The sequence below is a fragment of the Equus asinus genome, chromosome 5 (assembly GCF_041296235.1).
Source record: "Equus asinus isolate D_3611 breed Donkey chromosome 5, EquAss-T2T_v2, whole genome shotgun sequence".
Classification (NCBI taxonomy): Eukaryota; Metazoa; Chordata; class Mammalia; order Perissodactyla; family Equidae; genus Equus; species Equus asinus.
In genome coordinates this window covers 108380730-108408672 of record NC_091794.1, presented here as the reverse complement: position 1 = coordinate 108408672, position 27943 = coordinate 108380730, and the positions used below count along the sequence as shown (strand labels likewise).

Genomic DNA, 27943 nt, shown 5'->3' with positions numbered 1-27943 from the left:
TTCTGACATTTCGGGAGACTGTGGATGGTGCAAAGGCCAGTCTCTGGGGCAAGGCCAGTGCTCAAAGCTGGGAACTGTCCCCCTGGGGCCTGTGGGGACACGACTGCCATTTGCAGGTTCATGAGGCATTTCAAAGAAAAGGTTCAAGTGGAGCTGAAGGTGGTAGGAGTGACATGTGGGGCCCCAGAAAGCAGATTCCTGGCCCCGCACCCCCTCCTCTGGGGGTACTTCTTCCTTGGGAACCGCTACTGCCCCCTGGCTGCTCCTCTCCATCTGAAGGACCTGTGTTCCTCATTAGTCAGTCCGTGCATGCCAGTCTTGTCTCCCCCTCCAAGTGTGTTTCCCAAAGACAGACACCCCATCTTAGAAGTCTTTGCCTCTCTCCTCTTTGGCATCAGCAGGTGCCCAACCAGAACCACCACCTGTAGATTAAAGGATCTGGGACAGAGGGAGCTTGAAGACATGGGGCCCTTGTGTCCAATTCGTGGATGAGACTCTGGTGTCTGCCACACAGCCAGCTTTTCACCTTGGAATGCAGAGTAAAGCCACAGAGTCCTACCTGATCCCCCACTGAAGCTCCGCCATTCATCTGCTCATTTATTCAAGACCCACTGTGTGCCCAGTGCTGGGCTGACATGGACAGACCAGGAGGGAGGAGGGTCCTGAGTCGGGGGGGCAACTGCAATGATAACGAGTCCAGGCTGGTCCCGAAGCACACAGGAGGGGCCCTAGCCTGGTGCAGTGTGGTCTCTGGAGGTGATAAGAGCTGAGGTGTGGAGAACTGGTGATGTTTGCCAGGCAGAAAGGGAGAGGACACACAGAGGCAGGGGAGCAGCAGCCAGCCCCTTGGGAACTGCAGAAGCGTGTATGATACGGTCCTTGCCCACAAAGAGGTGACAAATTGGGGACAAGTTAAATAGAGCAAGATTTAAGCCCCATTGCCAAGCAGGGAATGGGAGCCTCAGCACAGGAAAGCACGAGATTAAGTCCCAGATGAATCGCACCCGCTGCACTGGCTCACAGTCCGAGGAGAGCAATAGGTGGCAGGGCAGGCTGGACTCTGAGGGGTGAGCGGGCAGAGAGGGGACATTAGCGGGAGAAATGACCATGAGCAAGGAAGGTTCAGGCTGCATCCGGGGAACAGTTTGGCTGGAGCAAATGAGTTGGGGTCAAAGCTGTGTGAGGGGGGCTCCTTTCAGGGACCTGAGCTGGCCTATCTGCCCCCCAGTTCCCCCAAAGGGCCTCGGGGGCTCATCCCGCATCCCCTGACCCTCTCCCCCTTCACAGCTCTGACGTGGAGCATCCCACACCAGCCTGAGCCACCTATTTGCGTCCATCTTCTCCTGCTCACACAAAACCAGCCCCCGGAGACAAACAGGGAGACAGAAAAAGGAGAAAAGATGAAGATTCATTGACGCCAGAACCGACTCTATTCTGGAAAATTGAAATATTTTGTATGCAATGACAATCGAGTCACCAGGCGACCTTCCCGGAATAACTTCCCAGATATATGACAGCGACAACAGCCGCCCCATTGGCGCTGACACACTGAAGGCTCCCCAAAGCCACCACTTAAAAAATGCCTCCTATGTTATTAACATTCCTCACTTGGAGATGTTTATGGCTCGTCACTGTTATCAACAGTAACAAATTTCAAGAACCTATAAATGACACCACCCTCAGAGACAGAGCCTGGGACAATCGCCATCAGCCTGCCCGTCCCCAGCTAGACCATGAACGTCAAATCAGGCTTATCTGATGGGCCCCGGTGCTACCTCCTGATTCTCACACCCTCCTCACTCACCTTGAACCCTGGAAGCCCTGGGCCCAGCTGCATCTGCTTCACCTTGGCCCTCGGGAGCTATCAACACCGCTGGGGGGATGCTGCCGGCAGCGGGGGGGTTCCACTTAGGATCAGGGCTCTGAGCCACAGCAGGCGTTACATCTCCTGACTGCTACTGTCTTTCTGCCTTGTAGTCCCCACTCTGCACACCCTCATTCATTCATTTATTCATTCATCCATGCAGCAACACGTTTGCCGAAAATGATTGCAATGTTGCAGGAATGACTGGGCCATGCACAGGATGTGGTCCAGTGACTTCCCATTCTGAAGAATGTGAGCAATGCCAGGCAGAGGGGCAGCCTCAGGACCTGGGATGTCAGAACGCAAAGGGCTCTGCTCCCCACTCCAGGAGCGGCCTGTGGGAGGCAAAGAACCTGGCCGCTCACAGGGAAGGCAAAGCAGGCCTCATACCTTACCCAAGTTCTCCCAATGGCTGATGCTGAAACTGCTCTCAGAGGCAGACAGGAAGTGTGTGCTGTGGTGATGGGGAGGCCAGGCTCTGGAGCAGGCTGCCCGAGTGTGGATATGGCCATGACACTGATTAGCTATAATCTTCTGAACATCAGTTTTCTTAGCTGTAAAATGGGACTAAAAACATTCTCAGAGTTGTTGAGAAGGTCAGATGAAATAATACATGTCAAGAATACAGCACGCTTATTGGCACAAAATAAATGCTCAATAGATGAAGACTATTGCTAATTTTAGGAATTTTCTCCTTTTGCTTGGGGATTTAATTCCTCTAAAAAGGCAGAAGCCTCTGTGAGGGGTTCAAGTGGCCCCCCCCATTTGGAGTCACTGTTTGATGGGAGAAGAGATGAAAGATCACTTCGGGGATGTGGGGGAGGCCTGGGGGAGCGGGCAGCCTGCTGAAAGGGGTGGCCGGCATCACAGACTTAGCTTGAGCCAGTCACTTACACATCTTCAGCCCCAGTTTCTCCATTTGCCAGGAAGGCCTCCTCAGGCTCACCATTCATATGCAGCACCTACGATAGCTATTTGTGGAACATTCTGAACAGGATTGCTGTGAAAATCTAACAAGATAATGAATGTAAGAAAGCTTTGAAAATACTCAGTGTTTTATAAATGTAAGAGATTATTATTCCCATTTACCACCCCTTTAAAAGAATGTTTTCCCTCGATTCAGCCAAATTTAACTTGGATGATGAAGAACCAAGCCCGGGCATCCCCAGCTATAATTTCCTGCTTCCTTGTGCCTCTGAATATTAAAACACAAAGGCTCCCATTTCGGAGAGAAACCAAAACAGCAGCACATTAGAGGCATGATTGCACACATGGAATTCAAAGTGATATATCAAGCGAGGTGTTCTGTTTATATAAACCTTGAGAGCGCTAAGATGTCAGCAGAACTTTGAAATTAAAATCACTCCTTTTTTCATACACTTCTCACTGTTATTGAGCCTGTGTCTTGGGGTAGTAGTAGGTTAGAAAGCACTTGGGGTTTACTTTATAGTGTTAGGAATGCTAAGAGATGAGGCAGGGAGTCCTCTGAAATCGCTCCATAGGGGTCAGCACCAGCCAAGGCCAACTCTGTTAAAGTGACAGGCCGGGAGCGCTATCCGGAGTGCTGAAAAGGGAGGCCAGGCCCTGGGCAGTGGCAGGAGGGTGAGGTTGCTCCGTGGCATCCGAGAGGAAGGGAGGTGGGCCCCGGGGAGGCCATGTCCCCTGAGCTGGTGGGGGTGGGGCACTAGCAGGCAGAAGGAGAAACGTGAAGGGGAGGGGACACGGGGCCCACCAGAGTGACAGCTGCTGCGGAAATGAGAAGAGAGAGGCGAGTGTGGAAGCTGAAGGAACTGGAAAATAAAGTAATAAAATAGAGAGATATACCCAGTGACAGCGGGGAGATAAACGGAGCAAGTTATATGAAGGGCTCATTTTTGTGCAAATATTTGGGGCTCTATAAAATAAGGCTGTTTATTATAAATCCGTCTCCTGAATAAGTCTTGCTATCCCACAGGTGTCACCTGCAGTGAAGTTTTCCCTCCAAGATGCGGAGGTTTAAGCTCTCGGGGTAAAATGTGGCCACAGCTGCTCTGTCTGCTTTATAAATAGCCCTTCCCACGGGGGAGCGTGGCTGCTGGGAGCCAAGAGGAGGAGCCAGGCATGAGGCCAGGGCCTCCTCTGGGCTCAGCTGTGGGGTGCTTTGGTGGCCTTGCCCTTCATTTCCAGTCAAGAGGCTGCAGGGACTGGGCAGTGACCTAGAATCCAGGCGACTGAGGTCCTTGGGTCATGGAGAACCTGCCTTAGGCTGAGGAGTCTCTCAGCTCTGTCTTGAAATATCAGGAGGACGCATCTGCCAGGGCCCTCCCCACCTCCAGCGGAGGAAGAAGCAACAGAGCACAGAAGTGTTGCAGCAAAGAATACAGTGAGCCAGGAAGAAAACTCCAGCAGCTTGTCAATCCCTCTGCAGCCTTTGAAAGTGTAACATCCCCCTGCCTGAAGTGGCTAAAGGCAGGCCTTCCTGGAACCAAGAGAAGGACGGGAAGACTTCAGGAGGTTGGGGAAATTCCCAGAAGGGCCTGAGTCCTCTACCCTCAGGTTCTCAGGCCAGCATATCAGCAGAGCAAATAAGGCCTCAAAGCTGACCAGTACTCAGATATTGGGGTGGCGCCTTTCCCTGCTAATCGGACACTCAGACACTCAGGAGGACACAGACAGGGGTGGTGAATGTCCCACTGGCAGGGTTCACCCTGAAGATGTTGGTCAGCACACACACACACACGCTTAAGTTCTAAGGCACTATTTCCAGAGGACGAGGATTTATGGTCCTCAGAGAAATTTGCTCTCAGATCTGAAGTCATCTCAATTGTGAAACAGTCCCACAAACGGAGTCAAGAGTCTCAACTGTTCATATGTCCAGTGTTGGAGCCAGGCTGGTCAAAGCAAAATGAGATTGCTCTGAATTCAGGTGCTGGCACCTCTAACATGGAACTGTGACCAGAAGCAGATTCCCTAACTTCTCTGACCCCATTCCTAATCTCTAAAGCAGGGCTGATCATAATAATAGCACCTGATAAAGTTTTTAGGAAGATTCAATGCAGGAAGTCATGTAAAACCTGCAGCCCAGGGCCTAACAGATAAACATTAGCTCTTATTAACATTGACCAGCAGGGACTCAGCCTTGCGCCATGCACAGAGTGGGTGCTCCTGGATTGGTCAGATGGGCTTGAGTCTGCTTCTAAGATGCAGTGCTCCCCTAGAAGCCTGGACATTGCTCCATCGTATCCATCACCACTGTGACCCCTTATCGTCATCTCAGCTGACTGGGATTTTGTAGGCTGTATGGTTAGTACATTATCTGTCTGCCCCACCAGAGTCCTTTGGACGAGGATTCTCTCTTCCATCTCCACTCCTCCAGTGCTTGGCAGATAGTAACTCAGAAAAGTGTTAGCTGAGTGGTAAATGGAAAGATGGCATCTCAGCCCAAGCTGCCTCTGGAGCCAGCACCAAGCCTGAGCAGATCCCTGCTAGAAAGGACCATTTTCCAGGATGGGAGCAGCCCTCTCCTCACAGTTCTATGGCCCCCTGTCATCTTGCTTTGTGTGTGGCTCCGGACTTGCAGCTCCGCTCCTTTGGAAGCAATGTCTTGCTTTCCCCCCCGGCGGGGGGGGGCGGGGGGGCATCTGCCCTGAGAACTGGCTTTATGCCTTTTGTGTCTCCCTCATTCTCAAGGCTTTGGCTGGAAATTTGGCTTCTCATGGTTGATCCCAGTCGGTTCCGATGATATTTTATAGTGCCTTCCTAATTTACTGCCATTTTATGACTATAGTAAAAGGCCACACATCAGGGAATGCCATCAAACAGGAAGAAGCGTCCCCTCTCCCTGTCAGCTCAAGTTGAGCGTTGTAATTTACAGGGAAACCTTGTGGCTTAGGGTGTTTACCTCCCACGGAACCAGTTTCTTGTCCCATCATGGGAATGAGATAATTAAAATACTTCCCTGTTCCTTTGATATTGAATTAGGTTGGCTCAGCCCAGTTGCAAATGCCGATTTGAAAGCTGTTATGTTATTTGGGTTTCATTTTAGAGCCATTCATTTCTTCCAGAAAGGTTTTTTTTATTTTCTCTTCACCTGATCCTGGATTAGACATCAGGAAGGGAAATAAGGGATTTATTCAAATTTGGTTCGGAAATTTGCATCTCAAATGAATACAGATAGTGGCTGCAGATTTCAGGGAGGCTGGGGCAGAGGGAGTAGCTGAGGGTATGAGGCTTCCTCCCAAAGCAGCAAACTTCACAGCTTGCCCAGCATGAGAAAGCACGAAGAGGTGGACCATGAGATCTGGTTCTTTAGGGGGAAAGCCACAATCCAGCTTCTCTCCTCCACTGAGCCTTCTACCATCTCTACCAAATGATGCCATGGCAAGATATTCCTGCCCCAGGGACATCATCCCAGTTCAAAGTGGCTTAAGCAATAAAGAATCTACAATATCACATACAAGGGAAGTCAGAGGGAGTGCAGGCTGAGAGTTAGTTTGTTCAAAGTCTCGGCCATGTCACCAAGGACCCAAGTTCTTTCCAACTCTTTGCTCATTCGTCTTTAATGAAGGCTTCATGCTCCTGCTGGAAGCAAGATGACGGAAACAAGTCCAGGTTCACATCTACACACAGCCATGTTGCCAGGAAGAAGAGATGGAATAGCCTGTGCTGCTGCCAGTGAGAAACCCTCTCCTGGAAGCCCTCACACTTCTCTTGCCTCGTTAGCCAGAACTGGGTCATATCCTCATTTCCTGAATAATCCTGTTGAGGGGGATGGGCGAATACTTGGCCAGTTGCCCCAACCCCCCACTGACCTCCCCCACTCAGGGATGGAGTTTGATGAGGAAAAATGCTGGTAGACAACGCAGCAGCATCCACCATAAAGCTATGTAACACTCATTAAATGTTGGACACAAAGAAATGTATGTGTAAGAAACCAAAAATAACAATAAAATGCACTCCCAGAACAGACCAGAGCTAGCCCCAGCACTTTTAAGTTCCCTCTAAAGACAGTCTTACTCTCCCCCATCTCTTTTGGAGTCTTGAAAGTTGAACAACATGGTACCCAGAGAGTAGGTGAGACCTGGGGTCACTGTGTAGCCCAGTGGTTCTCAACCAGGGCCGATTTTGCTCCCAGACATTTGGCAATATCTGGAGACGTTTTTGGTTGTCATCATTCCAAGGTGCTACTAGCATTTAGTATTGGAGGCCAGGGATGCTTCTAAATATCCTAGATGCCCAGGACAGCCCTCCATAACAAAGACTTAGCCAGCCCCAAATGTGAGGTTGAGAAACTATGTTTAAGCCTGGCTTGCATCCAGGATATTCCCATGATGGTTTGCTCCCTGGAAGAGGGGAGAGAGAAGGATGACTTCCCAACTAGATGGGACTGGAAGCTGGAAAACACAGAACCAGTCATTGCCCCTATTTCCCTTTCTCCCACAGAACTTCCCTTTGCCTCTAGCAAAGAAAAAGATTATATTCCACTCTGCCTTGTTCCATGTGAGTATCTCCCTGGGAGGCTGTAAGCATTTGGAGAGCAGGACCCTGTTTAGCCATCCCTGTATCCATGCCAGCACTCACATAGTAGTACTCTATAAGTGTGAGTTGGAAGGAGGGAGGAGAAGGGAGGAGAAAAAGGAGAAAAGTTCTGGACTGAGTAGAGACAGGATGATGTAGAGGAAAGGGCCCTCAAGGCAAACCTTGGCTAGGGCTGAAGTCAGCTGATTCGTAACTAGGGAACAAAGACATTCAAGAGCTGGCCAGAGAGATTCAAAGGTTTTGCCTGAGAAATTGAACCTGACCATTCAGACCAAGCCAAAGGGTCCCCTGGCAAGAGAAGGTGGGGAGGAGAGATGAGAAGGTGGGAAGGTCAGAGGAGGCAGCGCTGAGCACAGATGCAAGATGAATGGCTGGAGGAGGTGGAGCTAAGAGGAGAGAGGAAGAAGTGGGAAAGGTCACAGAGCCAGAAATGGAACCTGTCAAAGCTCCGTCTCATGATGGGAAGAGCAGGGCTAGAGGAGAGAAAGACAAAAATCCTTAAGAGGCAACAGATTGGGAGCTGCAGGACGAAGGCCAGGGCAGGGGCCAGCCAATAGAAAGAGGCCCTCTCACGCGAGTGACAGAGGGAAGTGAACACAAGGAGAGAGACTACTGGTCCCAGAGCAGCAAAGGCTCTGAGAGACCACCACCAGAGAGCCCCAGGGCCTCCCATTTCATAGTGACAGACTGCAGCCAGAATATCTTGTCACCGTCACCTGTCAGCATCAGTAGAATTTTCACCGGGGCTGTGGTCTCAGACGCTGGGAATTTTCCATTCTCTCCTGAGACGTTTGCTAAGCCAGGTGCTAGCTTGAGAAGGTGGCAAGAGAGGCTGCGCATCGTGCTTTGGTGCCAATCTCCAATATTAAAATTGCTAGAAGCCCCAGTCACCCTCATCCTGGCAGCCTGCTCAATAGAGATGCTCCCCTCCAAGTTAATAAGAAACTAAGAAATTAATTTCCTGTCAGGTGCCCCCGCCTGGCAGTGACAGCTCGAGTCTCTCCATCATTGGGAATATATTGAAATAACAGGGAAGGCTGGAGGGGGGCGGTGCCAAGTGCTGTGCTGACCCTTCTAGAAGTTTACTGGAAAAGGGATGGAAACGTCTGTGCCACCCGGAGCAGAGCAGAGGTACCCAGCACGCAGCCTGGCCGTGGGACCATCATCTCTGAGAAGGTCATTCTGATTTTGCACTTGGCCGTCGTTTGTTGTAAAATTCCAGGCACCAACTCAGCTCTGCCACGTCTTGGCTCCACTGCTCCTCTAGAGAGAAAATGCTGAAGACAAAACAAGGCATCTTCTCTGGGGTGACTTCATGTGACATTGGAGTCACTTCAAACCTGTGGTTTTACAGAAGCAACTGTCAAATGGGGAGTTTTTTGCCTCCAAAGGCGCAGTAAAACTGACCTGGCTATTTCACTTCCTGACCCGGGAGGTCCAGGGGGTGAGGACACAGAGATGGGTTTGTTGATGAATTCCTTAATCAACGACTGAGTGGGAACCCCTTGCTGGGCACTATGTTGGGGGCCCTCCGTTATTTTCTCCCTTGATCCCAGCAATGACCCTGGCAGGGGGGCGTGATGATCCTTGTTTCACAGCTGAGGGATACGAGGTTGATTGGGGTTAAGGAACTCGCCCAAGGTCACACAGCGTTTAAAGCGGCCCAGGTGGAATTTAAGCCAAGGTCTCATTCCAAGTCCGAATTCTTTCCATCATCTGGCTGCAGGCAAGATAACAGATTGGTGCACTTTTTCCATCTTATTTTAATTCCAAAGTTAGTGCCCGCTACTGAAAACAGCTAACTTAATTATAACCCATCTTTTTATGCCTTCATTCAACAAATAGCCAACTAAATAGATTGGTTTTTTTTCAGAACAAGCCTTAAACAAGTTAAACTTTGGTAACTTTCTCACTAACGGGTCGACTGTATGTTTCATCTCGTGCGGTGTCATGGCCGCCAGCATGAGCCTTTCCTGGTGACGTGCTCTCAAAATGGGGAGGTTTTTCTTCCACTGAGAGACTGAATCTTCAGTTTGAAGTGGAGGCTCATTCAACACTGATGTGTCCCTGGACTGTTTTTCTTATTCAACAAAGACTTACCCAGCCCAGCTCCGGGCCAGGCACCAGGCGGGACACTGGGCGAGCAGACACGGAGCCACCATCGTGGAGTGTGGCCCTCATCCGTCCCAGGGCCCCGCTCTAGGCTGAACCTCTGCTTCTCTTCGTGGCTGTTTTCCTGAATGTCCCTGGGGGCCCGAGGCTGTTCTTCCTTCGCACCTCCCTTACCTGGACCCTGCTTCCCCCAGATCTTCCGTGGCTGGATGCTTCCATTTCCAACTCAGCTCGAGGCCCCCTCCCCAGAGGCCTGCCCCCGGTGCCCTGGCTAAATTCCCTGCCCTCGGTCTCCCATCACCTGGGGTTTTTATGCTCACAGAACCTAGCACTACCCAAAAGGATGCACCTTCTACTTTCTTTAAATATTTCTAGTTTGTCTTTTCCATGTTCTTTGAGAGCAAGACTCCTAATATTGCTCACTGGAGACTCCAAACATAGACCAGTCCCTGGCACATCATGGCTCTTGATGGATATCTGTTGAATGAATGAACAAATGAATGAATGAATGAATGAACACCCTATGAAGTGAGTACTACAGTTACCCCCACTCTGTAGAGAAGGCTGGGACTCTTACCCAAGAACGCCCAGCTGGCGCGTGGGTAAGCCGGGCCCCACCTTCTCTCAAGTCAACTGAAGAGAAAGCCTTGTCTCCTGTGGGCTCCCAGCACCGGCATCCTTTCTCCTAGACCACAAGGGAAGCGTAGAGAAATCGCTAAGAAAGGCACCATGCTCCAGGGAATCCAAAACCTCAATCAGAAGAGGTATTTTTTCAGCTTTTGCCTTCTAGCTCCCTTTCGCATCCGCTTTCTCCAGAAGGAGCTGCTGGCTCAATTTACCTACAACAACCAGAATTAATTGCCATCCCTGGGTAGCTAACTTCTCTTAACAGCTCCATAGCAACCATGGTTTGCAAATGCCAGCAAGTGTTTTTCTAAAGGGACTCTATCCCTTAGACAAAATAGAACATTTTGAGTGAAATTTAAACACAGTTTTTGAACGGCGCTGTTCTGATTTCTTCACACTTCACAAATGGTTTCTTTGCAAACATGGGTGTCCCAGTTACTCTGGGCTGGTGCCAAGGCCCTCGGCCCAGCGTCTGTCTTCTCAGCTTCAAGGCAGCCGTGGGGAGACCTAACAACAAACAAGGAGAGAGAGCTGGGGCCTCGCGACTGAGGGGGATGTGTGTTTGTGTGTTTGTGTGTGTGTGTGTGTTTGTGTGTGTGTGTGTGCGTGTGTGTGTTTGTGTGTTTGTGTGTGTGTGTGTGTTTGTGTGTGTGTGTGTGCGTGTGTGTGTTTGTGTGTTTGTGTGTGTGTGTGTGTTTGTGTGTTTGTGTGTGTGTGCGTGTGTGTGTGTGTGTGTGTGCGCAGAGGTGATGGTCATGTTTTGTCAATTAGTAATGGCTACCCAGAACTCTGCTTTGAGATTTCTGGGACCACATCTGTGCTTAGCAAGAAAGGGTGCCATCCACCATGCATGGTTCAGTGTGAAATTCCAAGGGCCAAGATGGGGAGTGGGATTTGTGTGTGAGAGGTTGGAACAAATCATCCCGGTATGTGCCTGCTCCCACAGGTGAAAACAGTGGTGAAATCAGGTTAAAATGAAGTGTCAGATCAGCACAAGCCAGGATTATCCAGGAAGGCCCTGGCAGCGTCATTCCCTCTGCCTTGGCAATGGCAGAAGATATGAGGGGAGAGGGTGATGGGTGGATGGTGAGTATACGAGCCACCAATTGGCTGACATACTTGCTCTCCTCCAAAGGCACAGCCCAGCCCCCAGCATATGGGGCTCTCCCTGCCCTCTGTGGCCAGTCCAGTCTGCATGGACTGCGAAGGGCAGATATGGTCAACCAGCCACTGACTGAACCAGCACTTGTTGGCCTACTGGGGAATGAATTTCCTGCTGACACAGACTCTGCTCTAAGGAAGCCAGGATCCAGAGGAGAAATGTAGACCCGAGACCAAAGATCAGTGAAAGGAGGGAGGACTGGCCAATGGTGCAAGAGAGGTACAGAGGGCTGCTTTGGGAGTCTAAGGAGAATGCTATTATTTTTGGTTGGAAGGATTAGGGGAAGCTTTAAGGACAATATGGTATTGGAGCTGAGTGTTGGCAAGTAGGTAGAATGGGGACTTGCCAAGATGAGTGGAGGGATTCCAGGCCTTGGGAACAGAGTGGGCAGAGTGAGTGGGCAGAGCAGACTGAGTGGTCCTAAGGACTGAGCCAGGGGGTGTGAGGAGGATACATGAGAGTTGTACACAGAAGGCAGATCTGGCCACCATGGAGGCCTTTGGTATCAGGAGTGGGTTGCATTCACGGGAGATGAGAAGCGTCAAAGCTTAGCAGTGATGGCTCCACCAGAGCTGGGGCTTGGGAAAATGGCTCTAAGAGTCAACTGGAGGGGCTGGCTTCAAGGCAGGGAGACCAGTCAGAAGGCTGCTGCCAGGGTGCATGGATGAGGCAGTAAGGACCAGACTGGGGGCCTCGGGGACAGAGAGAAAAGCCTTGCCCCTCCCTCATCTCTACCCTCCTTCCACTCTGCTGGCATTAGCTGCACCATAGACTTGAGCACCATGGGAGCTGTGGCCCCACTATCACTCTATATTTCCCAGCTCCGTGGCTCTGTTCTGCCCCCACTGGCAGATGTGAGTCTTAGTCTCCAAGCACGATGCTGACAGATGCCCAGAGGAAGCTGGAGGAGGCCCAGGTCTCTCCATCACACCATCTGAAGAGAATAGTGTCATTAGCTCCCTGTGGGCCACAGCCCCCCATCCCACTGGTGCCTTTGGCATCTCCTAGGAGAGGGGGACATTTCACAGGGGTATCGGAGTTGGTGAGCTCACCCTCCTCTGCCGTGGCCAAGGGTCTGGCCTTGGGCAGCTCAGCTTCTTGGCTCCAGTCAGTGGTTTCAGGATGCGGCAGCAGAGGTCGGGTCTTGATGGGTGTTGGTATTCAGGATGTCGAACCCAGCTGGTTTTGGGGACAAGTTGGCATTGCTTGCAAGGGCACGGGCTCTGGGGAAGGGACGGGCCCGCCGCAGCAGCTCTGCGGAGGAGCAGCCCCCGGATTTGCCTGTGTCATTACTACCGCAGGTTCCATTATTACCCGAGGAGGCTTACAGGTTATCAGCAAGCTCCAGGAGCCACTGGAGAAAGGAGGAAGATAAAGAGGGATTTAAAAAGAAAGTAACAAAAAGAAAAACTCTAATTTCTAATCCAAACCTCGCCCTGCAGTGGCTTTGTTAACCCCCAGTCACTCTTTCAAGACATAAACTGTTGAGTGCCACAATTACTTCAGTGATTACACTTTATCTTGTCCTACCAAGGTATTAAAGAGGAGCTGGGGAACACATTAAAAAAACATACAGCCCAATTTAATCATGATTCCCTCTAAAACAATTGCTGGAATCTCACTGTTACAGTTGCCAGAGCATAAAAATCCTATAGACGCTCGATGGGCCGGGCACAGTTCATCCTCTGCTGCCTCCGTGTCGGCCCATTTGTCAGTCAAGGGAGAGCTTTGAGGGTTCTGTCTTTATCAGGAGTTAGTGGAGGGGCTTCCCAGATGCCCCCCCAGAACAGGGGAGGGTGGCCCAGGTCCCAGCCTCCCAGACATCCCTGCTGAGAGCACCTGCCCTGCCATCACCACCACCAAGAAGATGCTGAACAGAAAGCGTGAGCTCTACAGAGCTGAGCACAGGGCCCCTTTCCAGCCCACTGAGGATCTTGGGCGCCTGTGAACAGTCAAGGTTGCAAAGGAGGACATTGGCTAGGAAGCCAGCCTCGTCATGAAGGCCACATTGTGTGAACAGCATCCAGCTCTGCCCTTCAGCACATTCTCTCTGCAAAGCAAGGGGGGTGCAGCCATTTGCTCCAGGGTGGTTCTGAACCCCAGGAAGGGGAAAGCTAGGAAGCTGGCAGAGGGTAGGAGTCAGGTGTGGCTCCCTGTGCGAACTCTCTTCCTGTCCACAGGGTGACACAAGACAAGTCACAACCTCTCTTGGCTCAGTTTTCCCAATCAGAAATGGAAGGGGATGGATAAGCTGGCCTGGACGACCCTTGAGTTTCCTCCCCGCTCTATCATCCTCTGTTCCAAGAGGAATATGTGGAGGAGTTCAGGAGGCCCATGATTTGTAGGCTCCTTGAGGATCTTTCCTGCACAAACTACAATATCTGAAGCACCCAGATGAGGAGGTGAGCAATAATTAGTAGAGAAGGATTTGAAAGTCCTGGACTTCCTCAAGGACTTGCAAGTCATCTGCCATCTTTATCATCCAGCTGGGGACTAGAAATGACCCCAGTGGCTCAGGAGAATCCCACCCGTCCAGGCGATATGGCAGGATGGTGGTGGGGTGGATATCTCCTTGAATTCATGGGCACTTAAATTACAGAATATTTTTTGAGAAATGTAGTTTTGTTTTCTTCCAGCGCTTGGAAAATAGCCGAGGGTTGTCTCAGAGATCCTACTTTCATTATGGGATGAGAATGACTGCAGTTTAGCTCCTCAAAACCCCTCCAATGGCTTGAGTGTGCACTGGAGATAACGATGCTTCTTCAGTGTTTGAAGAGTTTCTTGACTTTGCCTAGATGGGCTCCTGTCTTAAAGAATTACACCTCCCACATAAGCACTATCTGACCCCGTTTGTTATTGTTCCACATACAAGGTCTGTAATGGCTTAGGGAAACTTGGCCTGGGGCAAAATCGAGAGAGACGCAACAGTGGTCCGAGGGGTCAGTTAGGATCCTTCCTGGCGGTTTTGAAGGTTGACTATGCATCAGGCAGTGTTCAAATGCTTTATCTCATCTAGTCTTCACAACAACCTCATGGGGTGGGTACTATTATTCTCTCCATTTTATGGGAGAGAAAACTGAGGCACAGAGATGTGCTTGCCCAAGGCCCCCACAGCTAGGAAGGAGCAGAACCAGACATGACCTCAGGCAGCTGTCTCAGAGCACTCCTCTGGACCACTCTGTGTCACCGTCACCTGCAGCATCAGATGGACCTGGGTTCAAGACTGGGGCTTTGTCGGGCTATGTAATTCTTTTTGCTTCATCTTCCTTGTATGTAAAGTAGAGATGATGATAACCAGTCCTACCTCATGGGTTGTTGTGAGGATTAAACCAGCTAAGGCCTGAGAAGTGCTCAGCACCTAGCACCAGAACATTCAGGTGCTGCATAAATGGTGGCTCTCAGTAATCATAGTGATTGTTATTGTTGTAGTAACCAGAAGATGGTCTGAATTGTATAGGGGAGCAAGTATTGGCTTAGCAAAAGAAAGACATATGATCTGTGTAGGAGTTAGGGCTCTTGGTTGATGCAACAGAAAATTCAACTTGAGCTGTCTTTAGGACAAGAGGAAATTTTGGAGCTCAAGTTGCTGAAAAGTCTTGAGATAGACTGGCTTCAGGCATGACTGGATCCAGAAGCTCAGTGGCAGGGAGGCTTGGTATCTCCTTCTCTTGGCTCTGCCTCCTCCATGTTGCTTCCTTCTTGGACTCCACATGCTGGCAAGAGATGGCTTCCAGGAACACTAGGCTTCATCATCCCAAATTCAAGTCCAGCAGGAAAGAGCATCCTTGTCTCCCAGTGGCTCCAGCCAAGTCCGAGGATTGACTCTGATTGCCTGTGGTTGGGACTCATGGCCAATCACCATGGCCCAGAGAATGCAGGGCTCCGATGGGCCAGCCTGAGTCACATGCTGCTCTCCTGGCCTGGGCTGGGAGAAGTGGTTTATTCCCTAAAGAACATTTGGATATTCTTATCACAAGAACACCAAATGCACTGGAGTCGTGTCCAGCTCTGCCTCCCATTAGCCATGTGACCATGAGCAGATCATGAGGCACCTCTCGGTCACAGGGGGCTCATGTGGGCCAGTGGGTTGGGGGAACATGCCCAGCTTCCTCCAGAGCTATTGTGAGGAGCAGATGGACAGGAAAGGCTCCAGAGCACATCAGTCACTCTGGAGATGGCTGGATGGCTGTTTGGTTCCATTGTCATCTGATGGGATTGACTCACTGCCTAATGGGGCATGGTTCTGAGCAGGCACACCAGCCCTGGGAGCGAGACTGAGGCGTGCATCCTTGGGCAGGGAGGGACAGCAAAGGGAGGGCAGGGGGTTGGCTTCCAGCCTTCCAGGAAGACATAGCCAGTCTAAGCCACAGGCAGGGCCTCTCTGAGGCTGGTGAGAAGAAGATCGTGTGGCCCGTGGATCTCGCTCCTGGGCAGGGAGAGGAGGTCAGGAGATGAGTACCGCAGCCCTCTGAGACCTGAGCAGCGGGTGTCGGTGCCACCGGCCCTGGCTGCCTCCTCTTTGGTCCCTGCTGGGCCAGGGCTGTGTACCCTGAGCAGGACCCTTCCCTGGAGTTCTGCATCCCAGCAAAAGTTTCCAGGCTTCTTTCCCAGGGCTGGTTGGAGCGCCTCTTGCAGTGACTTCTAATTAATCAAAAAATGAGTTCAAGGTGAGAGCAGGAGACAAACCAACAATCTCATTCACAGTCAGGCTCCGCCAACTGCAGGGTGACAGCCGCCTGTGTCCCTGGCAAGTGCATGACAGCAGACAACAATGGGCTTCCAGCCCTGGATCCAACCAGTGGGGCCACCGAGCATCACAGTGCCTCCTGGATCTGGATCCCAGAGAGAGATGACCCCCAACGTCCTGTTCTCCTTCCATAACTCCTTACGGATGAGCCATCCAGGAACTAATGTCACCCACTTAAAAAAACCTATTGCTATTTTTCAGCGCATGTCTGCCCTGGGATAATGAGCCTCATACATTAACTGCCCACTGGGCAGAGTTTTTGTTTGTGCTAAAAATTACCTCCCTGAGCTCCGGGGGGACCTTTATTCTCAGCATTCCTGGATCTGGAGGGGAAGGCACGCATTCACCTTCTTCTCCCCTTTCTGCCCTAAAAGACTTGAATCACATTTCCTCTCATGTCTTTCTGGCCAGAAAATTCCTTATCTCAGTTTTCCCGTGGCCACTCACCCCTCCTCGGTCAACACTCCCCTCGCCCCTGCATTCACTATTCCACATCAAGGTTTGTAACAAAGAGCCTTCGCCGTTCTGTGCACAGCTCCCAGGTGTGCCCAGCTCTCCAGGCGTGGTCCCTCCTGGTCCCAGCAATGACTCTGGACCATGGCTTGCATGAACCCCAGGGGTCTCCCTGGGTTTGACGTATTGCCTCCACGGGCAATTTGTTTTACTCTTCCCGAGCACATTGCCCTGCGCTTCACCCTCCCTGGGATCCATCTGTCACTTTTCACCCACTAAATACGACCTCGGGAGATCCTCTCATGGCTGATCACAAATGACTTGGCACTTCGTCACCCATAAAAGTTTAGTGTCATCAGCAAATGTGGAGATTTTATTGGGCATTTCTTCCCCCAGATCATTTATAACAATTTTAAATAAGGCAAGACCTGTGCCCCAGCCAACATGAATCTCATGGCTGCCATTTGTGCATCCAGAAACGTGGCCACACATCCCCACGGTTGGGCTGTCAGATGCTGCTAGGCAGCTGCATGACAAAACCTTCTCCCCAGCAGCATCCGTCCCAGATGGCTTGACCTTCTAGGGGCCTTTGGGTAGAACTTTCTTAGAGGCTTCTGGAAAGTCTGGACGGATGGCATCCTTGGCTACTTTTTAAGCACACGCATCTGTATCTGCTCAGGGAGAGCATAAATTCTCCTTCACTTCCACGTTCCCTGGGTATGCAGGATGTGGCCAGGACTGTGCCAGGCATGATTTCCTGCAATTAATGTGTTTTTACTATGTCACCTTGGACTCAGGAGGGCAGAGCAGGCCAGCCCCTAAGCCGGCATGGTTCCCGGAACTCCGCACCAGGTGGAAACTGTTTAACTATATTCCCATGACTGGAAAATTCTGGTAATTGTGTAATAACAACAGCAGCAGCAGCACTCAGCAGTTACCCAGGGTCTTCATCTTCAGACCACTTTACCCACATTAACTAATTAAGTCTCCTAGCCTCCCGCCGACGTAGGGAAGGGCTGCCGGCCCCAGACTCCCTCTGGTGCCCGCGCTCGCATAACGAGGGCAGCCCAGCTGAATGGGCCACAGGGGTTTCCCCAGGGCAGCAGCCTCTGCCCCTACTTGAAGCAGGAAAGGAGGCCCCATGTGGACCCTCTAGGCCTCTCACCTGGCATCACCCCAAGATCCCCTCTCTCCCCACTGAGCAGTGACATGGAAGCAGGGAGGATGTCTGTGTCCCCTGCCACACTGGACTGCAGTGGGGGATCCCAATGCCCAGCACATGATGCTGGGCCTGGTCCCAGAAAGTGCATAGCTGACAGCCGGTTTTGGATATTACTGGGGTCCCCAGGACCCCGCCTGTTGATTCCTACTCTCTCACCTTTCTGTCTCTCTGCTTCTTTAACCACTCCCAACTTTAGAGACCTGGATTTGCCCCTTTGTCACCAGGTGCTCAGCTCCTGGCTGTCCCCCCACCCCACTCCATACCCCTGTATGACCACAGAGGGTGTCCTGACCACTCCTGGCCCTTGACGTGGAGGCAGGGACTCTGTTGCCTTGGCCCTGCCCTAAAGAGGCCAGCACCAAAGTTGGGACTTCCAGTCCCATGCCTGTTCCCACCAGCTCCCCGCACCACAGATGACCCGGCCAGGCTCCTCAGACTGGTTTTTACTCTGGCGCAGACACTACCTGGGCTGCTGCTGCCCAGACACCCAGAGTGGGCACACAGCCCTCCATCCACCATCCAGTGGGATCCCTTGGAACCAGCAGAGAGAAGGCATGAAGACATGGGCTCGGGGCTCAGGGCTGGGGTGAATCGTGCGTCCTGGGCAGTAAGAGTCTTCACCCCTTGAACACATTACAATAGCACCTGCATCCCTGGGTCGTTGAAGGGACTAAGTGAGGGACCACGCGTGGGGCTTGAAGGGGCCCGGCACACAGCTGATACTCAGAAGTTGATCTTTACAAATGGAAGTGCCCACTTCGAGGTGTGTCCTGGGGGTACAGGCAGGGCCCTGCACCCAGAGGAACAGGGATGGCAGTAAACTGTGGCAGTTCCGTGCATGGGAGCACAGAGGTTTGCCTTCTGCGCAGGAAGAGAGAACCAGGAGGGAGGCGGCAGACCTGACAGCCAGGGCCAACCAAACCTGGCCCTTCTCTGGGCGCAGTCTTGCATTTCCTTGGACCTGCATGATCTTCCCCTGCCTGCTGGCAGCCCTCAGAGGGCGACAGGGTAGAATTCGAGCCTGCCAGGGCTCCCTGACTGGTCTCCCTCCTGATGGGGACACTGACTCCACCTCATGCCTTTATCCAGAGCAGAGATAGTCGCCAGGCTGCCCGGGGTGGCTGGAACACGGAGGAGAGGCTTTTTCTCTGCCTTGCAGCGTGGTGACACCCACAGCCCTGAGCCGCCTGGTGTTATCACTTATTCATTCCCTCGTAAACCCTGCCCTTCTTCCTGCTGGCTGTGCACACTGTTCTGGGGCACCTGCCCTCGTTTGTTAAGCACCAGGGACAAGGGAGGCTCTGCCTCTGCAGACAAGGCTCGTGGGGCGTTCAGAATCTGCGTGAATGGCGCTAATATGACGAATGTGACAAGAAAATGGGCTCGTGGTGCAAACAATGCTGATCTACTCTCTGTCTCCCCCCTCCCAGGCTGGTGGTGCACAGGCCCGCCCCCGCGCCCCCCGTGGCAAGTGGGGAGGTGTGTGGCACTATTACATGCTATTATGACTTTCTGGGTAATGTATACATTTTCACTATCACACAGCCTCTCTCCTTCATTTTTCATGAGAACTGGCACGAGATTAATGACTGAGCCCCAGAAGAAACGGAACGCCATGCCACTCTGATTTATTGACCACTTAGCGTTGATGAAGCTGCAAACAAGAGTCAAACAGATGTTGCAGCTGCATTTTTCTTTATCAAAACCAACAGCTTTTTGCATTTTTAACCACTTCTTGCGCTGCCGTCCTGCTTACTCCACAGAAAGGGATACTGGGTCTGGGCCTCCTCCTTCCCAGCCAAGGTGGAAGAACCCAGGCCAGGCTGTGGGAACCCCTGGCAAACAGCTGCCCAGCACCTACCCCTGGCAGTGGCCAAGAGGGCTTGCTCTGGGCAACTTGGGTCCCCACAGTGGGTGTCTGGTGGAGAGTGCACTGCTGCACCTCCCAGGGCCGGTTGAACAAACCCTGGGGTGGGCTTGGTGTGCAGGAGGTGCGGGGCTCAGCTTCCCCCTGCAAACGGGAATGCCTGCTTGCCCATCTCCCTCTCTGCCCAGTACTGGATGACTGAGCACCCGTGCAAATCGGCGACGTGGGAGGCCTTGCATGTGAGCACCTGCTGAGGGTCAGGCCCATCCTGAGCCCCTTAGCAGCCTCCTGCCTCCCAACACCGTCAAGGCCAGTTGTAGCCCCCTCATCCTACAGAGCAGGCACTAAGGCTTGGCCAAATCAAGTGCTTGCCCCCAGGGGAGAACTGCCCCGGCCCCCGCCCACCCCCGCCCCCTCACCTCTCAGAAGCCAGAAGCCACAGGACCTGTAGGGATCTCACTCTAGGTTGGGAGTCAGAGCTCTCTGAGGGCTGGGAGAAAGCCTACCGCCCCCTCCCTACAGTCTCTGTGCCTCTCCCACCCACCCGTGGCTGCCACCAGCGTGGGCTTCCCACAGCTCTGCTGTGCCTCGTGGTCTGTTTCTCTGTTCTTCCTCCTCCCTTCCTCCACCTCTGCCTCCTGCCCCTAGCCCTGGCCTGAGGTCCAGCCCTCCAGGCCCGAGTTGTGCCATGGGGGGTTGAGTCCAGTTCTCCCTGGTGGGGGCTCTGCTAAAAAAGCCTGCAGCCCCTAGGTCCTCACGGAGCCATCAGAGAGACTCTGCGCATCCCTTCTCGACCTTTGCTCTCGCCCCGGGCGTGAAGGTCCAGAAATCTGTAGTGTTTGCATCAGGAGCTGGTGCAGATTAATCCAGATCACCGATGCCACTGTTGGCGCCCCAGCCACCCCTCTGCTGCCCACCCCAGCCACTGAACAGCCGCATAATAGCTGCCCCCTCCTGGAGGAGAGGAGCAGGTGACGCTCTCTTGTTCAAAGCAGCGTCCCTTCCTCAAATCCCCATCACCTGTCATTAAGAAGATGAAATCCACCAGGCCGTCGTGCCTGTGTGCCCCCACTGCCCAGCCACTTGCTCATCGCCCGCCTGCCTCTCCCCCTACCTTCATATGCTCAGCCCCAGAACAGGGAGACCACCCTGGTCCCCAGCTCTCCCCACAGTCACCCCAGCAGCCTGGGGTGCCCAGGTCAGGAGGGACGGGCCACATTTGAAGTTGTTGGGCATCTGAAGCCCCACTGCCCCCACAGACCCAGGGAACTGGTGAGAACCCGTGTCTCCCAGTAGCCACTGAAGGTTTGTCCCTTTGGCTTTGAACTCTATGAGTGGTTTGCAAACTGTATTCCAGAGAACATTAGGGTCCCCAGGGGTGTTCAGGTTGAGGGTTAAATAAGCTTGGAAAGCCTGCCTGCCCAACACCCACCAAGAGATCCTCCCGCCCAGGGTGCCATCAAGGCTTTGACAAGTCCTGTAGCAAAGCAGCCAGTTTAACTCCGGCTGAGTGTTCTCTCTGCGGAACATTCCTAACCCCTCCTGTCCCTTTGGATGTGGATCCTCAGCTTGTTCTCCCTACTCCTGTTTGTCCCTGAGGGTTGGGTGAAAGGCACCGTCTGGAAAAGGTATCTTAGGAGATGGACTCTAACTCAGGCTCCCGGGAGATGGCCACCCACTGCCTTCAGCCTACAAGTCCTCTGCCCGACACTCTTGGCAGCCGGGAACTCGGCTGATCAGTGAATCCGAACCTCACGCTTTCAGATAAAACCTGAGGTGTAGCTAGGTTGAGGGACCAGCTGAGCCTCCTGTGGAGAAGCCGAGGGCCGCCTCCTCCTCCCATGCATGGGCAGGCACCCCCTCCTCCCCTCCTCTGAGACTGTCTGCCCCTCAGGAAGGACACCTGGGGGGTCTCCAGCTGAGTCACAGCTGCCCTACACCACCTCCCCTGGCTGGGGCAGTTCAGCTGTCACCCCATCCCAGCATTGCGCAGGTGGGGGCCGAGCCTGCTGCGCGTCAGCCCCACTCTGGGCTCCAGGAGCCTGCCTTGAGTGAGAGGGGGCCCGGCCATCAGAGCTCATGCCTCTGGGTGGGAAAACAGGCCAAACGAGCAATAATTGCTCAGAAATGAGAATGGTCGTGAGTGCTGTAAAGAGAGTAGAGGGGCTGCAAAGACAGAAGGGCCCGAGCTGGGGACGGGGCTGAGTCATCCCGGAGGAGGTGGCATTGAGACTTATGCCAACATGTGGTGCGGATGGAGCATGTCAGCCAGAGAGAACAGGTCGGGGAGAGAGATTTTGAGGGTGACAGGAGTGGGTGAGCCAAGGAGGGGCACAAGTGGCTGGAGAGAAAACCGACGGTGGGTCCCTGTGCGCGTTTCTTTTGCGGTGCCAGGAGCCGTTGCTGGAATTACAGGAGCCTGCCAGCTGGGGCTAAGGATGGATGGGGGAGGAGGGCAGAGAGGAAGTGAGGAAACCCAGGAGGAGGGTCCACAGGACGGGGGCTGGGACTCAGTGGTCTCAGGGGTGTGGGGCGGAATAGGGGGTGAGGCTTTCTTGACAGAGCTTGGTGATGGACGGGATATGGGGGGAGAGGGAGAGAGAAGAAGAGAGGATGATTCCCAGGTTTTGACCTGGACAGCGGGGAAGGTGGGGCCACTCATGGTTGGGTGAAGCCTGGGGTGGGTCAGGTGTGGGGAGTGTGGACGTCAGTCCCTGCAACATGAGCCGGGGGTATTTTGAGGCCCCCACAAGAGCCGTCAATGGGCAGCAGGACAGGTGAGCCTGGAGCGGAGCAGAGAGGTGAGGCTGGAAAGAGAATCTAGGAATCCTGGGAATGTGGTGGGTTCATGGCCCTGAAGCTGGGCGAGGGCACGGAGGGGGTGGGGCAAAGCCCCGGCTGAGGGGCCATAGAGGGAGGGAATCTGTGTGCAGTAAGAGCGAGTCGGGAGAGACGGGCTGTCGGCGGAGGAAGTGTGTGTCTTAAGTGGGTGGACTGCCCACTAGCGGCTTACGTCTGGCCAGTCTCTCAGGAGAAATAGCAGTTTTGTTTGGGTTGGGTTTGGTGGCAATTGGTGGTTAGAGGAGCAGGACTTCTGTCTGTCCAGGGGACTTCACACCTCTCAAAGGCCCACTTGGCTCCTACAGCAGCCCGGTGGGAAGGGCAGGGCTTCTGCTTCCATTTACAGATCAGGAGCCTGAGGCACCAAAAGGGAGAGTGGAGATCTCCTAGTCCACGGCTCTTTTCAGAAGGTTCTAGACTTCTCTGAGACTTTTACTTATCCTCGGCTTTGCCCTCCACAGCCGCAGACCGCCCTATGGGGCTTCCTACTCCAGGCCTTCACCACCAGATAGGCCTGGGACATTCCGGGGGTCACCTTCAAAGGCCATGCTCTCTTTGTGGGGACGGCCTCTAGCATCTTCATGGGAATCCGTAGGCAGAAAGCTCTGGCCAAGCTCCTGTACAGACCCCTCCCTGCGGGGCCTGACCTGGTGGTAAACCCTAGAGAAACGTTGGAGCAGCAGCGGGGACGAAGGGAAGCTGGCTCTACAACCATCCGGGGTCAAGAGTCCTGAGGGGTCTGGCGGGTGTGTCCTCGGCCATGTCCCCTGGAGCCAGGCGCCACCCCGAGCCTGTCTCCAGCCTGCCCTACGAGGCCAGCAGAGCCGCGCTCCGTGAGGATCTGACGCTGTTATGAGCACTCTATGAAACTGACACATTGGGACTCTACAGCTAATATATTTTTCTGCCAAAAGCACCCAATAAAATGTACAGCTAATGAATAAAATCGCAACATTGCCAAGAAGCAATGTGTGCCCCAAATTTCCAAAAATACCTCAATCACTCTGTGTCTTAAAACCAGCCCCAAGCCAGGAAGTCGTTACTTAAATTCAACTCGGGAGTTTCAGCGGTAGAAACTCCAGGCCCTGGGACGGAATCTGTGTTAAAGACACAAGCGATGGTGCTGCTGCCTCTGTGTTTCCTAATCCCAAACCCAGTCTCCTTGCACCTTGGAGGGCTGGGACTTCCTCCTAACTGTTTCCAGGAGACCGAGAAGCACAAGGCCCAGAGTGGAGGCTCCCGGGAAGGGGACCTCCGTGTTGGGCATGTTCCTGATTTGGAAGGAGCAGTGGTGGATCTGGAATCCCTAAGTCAGGGCTATAGATGTGGGGTCCATGGACCCCTGGATCTGTGAACTCCTGAATGCAGTTTTGATGTGCCTTGGGGCGTTTCTTGAAGCTGGGAATGGAGCATCCACATCCACGGCATTCATCAAATTCTCAAGAGGCCTTAAACCCAGAAAAGGAACGAGCCTTACCTCTTAGCCTCCTAGGAATGAACACCCCGTGTTCAGAAAGGCTGCTCTGCCCTCGGAGACCCAGAAAACTGAAGCTGGATGCCAGCTGAACAACAAGTTTGGGAACAGTGAGGATAGAGGGCCAAAGTCAGCCTAACTCAACTCTTCAAACATGAAATGAGCACCAGTCATTGCCAGGCGCTGTGACAGCCCTGGGGCACTGTCCCTGACAGACAAAGACCCAAACCTGATCTCCATCTTTCTGTGGTAGAGGTACAGGGGGTGAGGTATCAGGGAACGCTCCTCGGAGGAGGAGGCAAGGCCTGTGCCTGTCCTCAAACAGTAGGTGGAGGCTGCCTGTGCAGAAATGGGGCTGGGCCCTGAAGGAAGGGCGGAGCTGCCTAAGACAAGAGCATTCCAGGAGCTCTAGCACAGGAACTCCAGGCTTGGGGGCTTCAGTGCATAGTGAAGGCGGCCCTTTGCTCCCTGCGGCCCTGCTGCCCTCCCACCGCCGTGGCCGCCTGGGCCTTTTCCAGGAGCTCAGTGGGGCAGTGGGACGGGAAGCCACAGGCCTTTCATCTCCCAGGTGTCTGCCATCCCAGCTCCTTCCCGCAGGGCCGGGCTCTTGCTCCAGGGGCTGGGATCAGAGGAAGCCCTGGGTGGCCGGCTGGCCCCCGCAGCCCTTTGATCCTTCCTCCATCCTGCTCAGCGGCTGGCGCTGCCTCCGGGCCAGGCACAGACTCAGGCAGGAGGCCCCAGCCCAGAGGCAGCCCCGGGGCGGCCAGCCTGCTCGTCTGCAGGAAGAGCGCAGATCTGCAGGAAGAGCGCAGGGCCAGGACCCAGGTGTCCCACTCCTCCTCTCCCCAGCACCCCATCCGTGCGGTGAGCATAGCAGATCCACCCAACCCACCCACCTCTTGGGCGTATTGCAAGGATGAAATGAAATACGAAGTGGGAAAGCGCTCAGACCAAGCAAAAAGAGGCCACAGATGTCTTGGCAGGACCTGAATTTGGAGTCAGAACCCTGGCTTCCGGCCTAGGCTCTGTCCCTCGCCAGGCACACAGTTTTGGGCGAGTCACAGCTTCACCGTGCTTCAGTCCCCTCACTGCAGACGGAGGGCGCCCAGCCCTGCCCAGCCCACCTCCCCGGCCTGTGCGGGCACCAAATGAGATAATGGCTGGAAAGTGCTTTGAAAAGAATGAAGTGCCGCGCTGATGTCAGGGATTATCATTATTATTAAGGAGCATGATTACCGCGATCCAGAAAAGCTGCCATTAACGAGAAAGCTCCTGTTCGTGTTGATTTAATTTCCTGGTTAACTGAGCGTTGGCAAGAAAAAAACTCTATGTTTCAACTCTTATTGAAATCTTTTTAAATTATGCCAGTCTGCTTTCTTGCGCCGGTCATGGTGTAGTCTTGGGTCTTTATTTATGACTCCCTTGATTGATTCACATATTCATTGATTACTCTTGCTCTGACCACATCCAGAAAGACTGCAGACCCAGCCTGCTCCAGGCCTGGGGCCCTCAGGCCCACCCGGGACTCGTGGTCGGGCCTCAAGGGGGAAAAGCAGAGGAGACAGGTCTGGGAAAAGCTCGGATGGGGCCTTCTGAGTGGCTTTTTTCATAGTTCCCTGGAGCATCCTGACATATTGTCATATGTTTCCTTACAGTTCAAGAAATACCTTCTGACTGGGGTAGAAGGTTTTTCTGGGATTATCCAGATGCACTATAAAGTGACATGACTGCTTTTCTAATAAACTTGTCAGGCCTGACGTGGCCAAATAAATGGCTTCATCTTCTGGGAGCCATGGAAAGCCACGGAAGGTCCACGCTGTTTGCAGCCGAGCTGCTGCCCCCACCAAGGCCCCTCAGCGTGATGCTACCAGGGCTGGTGGTGGGCAGAAAGGGACAGAAGACATTCAGAATTGAATCTGATGGGAAGAGTCTGACCCATGTCACTAGAACCATTTGGGGACAAAACAGGTGCCTTTGACGTCTTCACACAGAGAGTTCTTTCTGTCTTAAGCCCCAAGGAGGCGTTTCCAGTGGCTTTGAGCGACAGCTCCTCCTGGGGGCTGCTGGAAGGAACGTGTTGATGGGGCTGTTTATACAGGGAGAGGACCACAGGCTGGGGCAGAAGGGCATCTGGCCCTTAGAAATGGGGAGCGTTAGTCTCTGGGGACTCCATTTCCCCGTGGGAAGGAGAGGGTGAGATGCCCGTGTCGGGCATCTGGCGAACTGTGATGAGGACATGCGTGCAGACACGGTGCAGAGGCCGGTGCTCCCGCGGCAGCTGTCGGCGTGAGATCTGGAATGTGGGGCTATAGTTACATTTGACCTCGTGTGGGGTCCTTAGTTACACATGCATCAGCCCATGTGGTTCTCAGCTGGGGGTGATTTTGCCCCCAGGGGACAATAGGCAGTATCAGGAGACATTTCTAGTTGTCCCAGCTGAGGAGGGGGCGGGGTTTAATCACATCTAGTGAGTGGAGGCCAGGGATGCTGTTAGAGGACAGAACAGCTCCCACAACAGAGAATTAGCTGCTTCCAAATGTCGGTGAGGACAAGGTTGAGAAAGCCTGGGATGGGGACACTTGGCCTGTCTGTACCTGCTGGGAGATGACCTTGGACGAGCTCTGTGCACCCTCATGCTGCCAGTCTCTGTGCTCTCCCCGCAGAACCCCGACATCGTCCTGGTGCACTACCTGAACGTGCCCGCCATCGAGGACTGTGGCAAGCCCTGCGGCCCGGTCCTCTGCTCCATCAACACCGACAAGAAGGAGTGGGCGAAGTGGACCAAGGAGGAGCTCATTGGGCAGCTGAAACCCATGTGTGAGTAGCCTTGGCCTGCCGGGCCCAGGGTCCTGCACTGGGTCCCAGGCCAGCATCCTCCAGGCAGGGCCAGAAAGGTCCTCCATGGCCTCGGGGACCCAGGTGTGGGAGCCCCATTCTGCCGGGACCATAGCGACCAGTGAACTTGGCTTTTCTAAGGATCACTCCCGTCTCTACCTCACTTGATGCTCATCAGCTCCCTGCACAATAGCCAGGGCACAGAATGGCAGACTCACATTATAGGCAAGAAAAGTGAAGTTCAGAGGCTCAGAGCCACGTAAACAAGTAGCCGGGGACCAAGAGTGCCAGGGACCACTGCCTCATGAGCCACAGACAGGAGAACAATGGCAGCCCAGGAAGAGAGGGGCCTGCAGGACCCAGGAGAGGCCGGCCAGAGCTGGCCTGCCTCCTGCCCTCAGCCCATCTGCTCCTGGACATGGGGCCTGCCTCGGCTCCTGGACTGGGCAGCACATGGATGACGGTGATTGAGCGGGATCTCATTTTGTCAGCAGTGGTGCTCTCTGAAGCATCTGTCAGGTGCGAAACACTGAGTGAGTCCAGAAAGCCGGCGCCTCACTTCCACAGCCGTGGCTCCTGGCAGCCGCTGGGGGCTTTTGGTGGCCTCTTCTGCTGCCTGGACGGGTGGGCTCAGGAAGAACAGACTCGGGTCTGCCAGACCTGAGAAGAGCGAGGGGGCCGTCCAGTGCTGGACACAGGCCCTGGGTTCCGGAACGTTGATCTCTGAGGCTTAGGCAAAGACCTGTCATCACACAGGACCGCAGGACTTGGGGGCTGCAGGCGAGAAGCCGTTGGGCACCATATACAGGCAGCAAATGAAATGTCCTTTCCTAGGGGCCCCGAGTGTCCTGTCACTGGGAGTGTCTGAGCTGAAGCCAGGCAGCCCCTGCAGTGACCAGCTAATCCTGAGATCACTCAGTGTTCACGTGGGAGAATTCCCCCCACCTGCCTCAAGGTTGGGGGTGGGCGTCAGGAGGGACAGAGGGGTCTGTCTGGGAAGGGAGGCCCCCAGGAGGCCGACGGCCCTGCCCACCCGGGGGGCTGGACCCCAAGGCTGATCTCACTGCCATGCCATCCTCCTGAACCAGATGCCTGTGGGGAGGCTCCCCAGCTTGGCCTTGCTGCTGCTATTGCTGCCAGGAATCTAGAACCAGGCGGCCTAGGGGCCTTCCAGGCTCAGGCTGTGTCCAGCAGAATCCTTCTTAACCGCCACTCAGACCAT

At 53.6% G+C, this 27943-nt stretch overlaps 1 protein-coding gene across 25 annotated transcripts in view; it reads left to right on the top strand.

Moving 5' to 3' along the window:
* CAMTA1 (calmodulin binding transcription activator 1) overlaps window positions 1-27943 on the top strand; it is an 854855-nt gene that overhangs the window by 716772 nt on the left and 110140 nt on the right. For all 25 annotated transcript variants that reach the window (XM_044769588.2, XM_070511183.1, XM_044769593.2 and 22 more), the window contains one exon: window positions 26550-26703. In XM_044769588.2, coding sequence (XP_044625523.1) covers window positions 26550-26703 — 154 coding nt within the window. The remainder of the gene's footprint in view (window positions 1-26549; window positions 26704-27943) is intronic.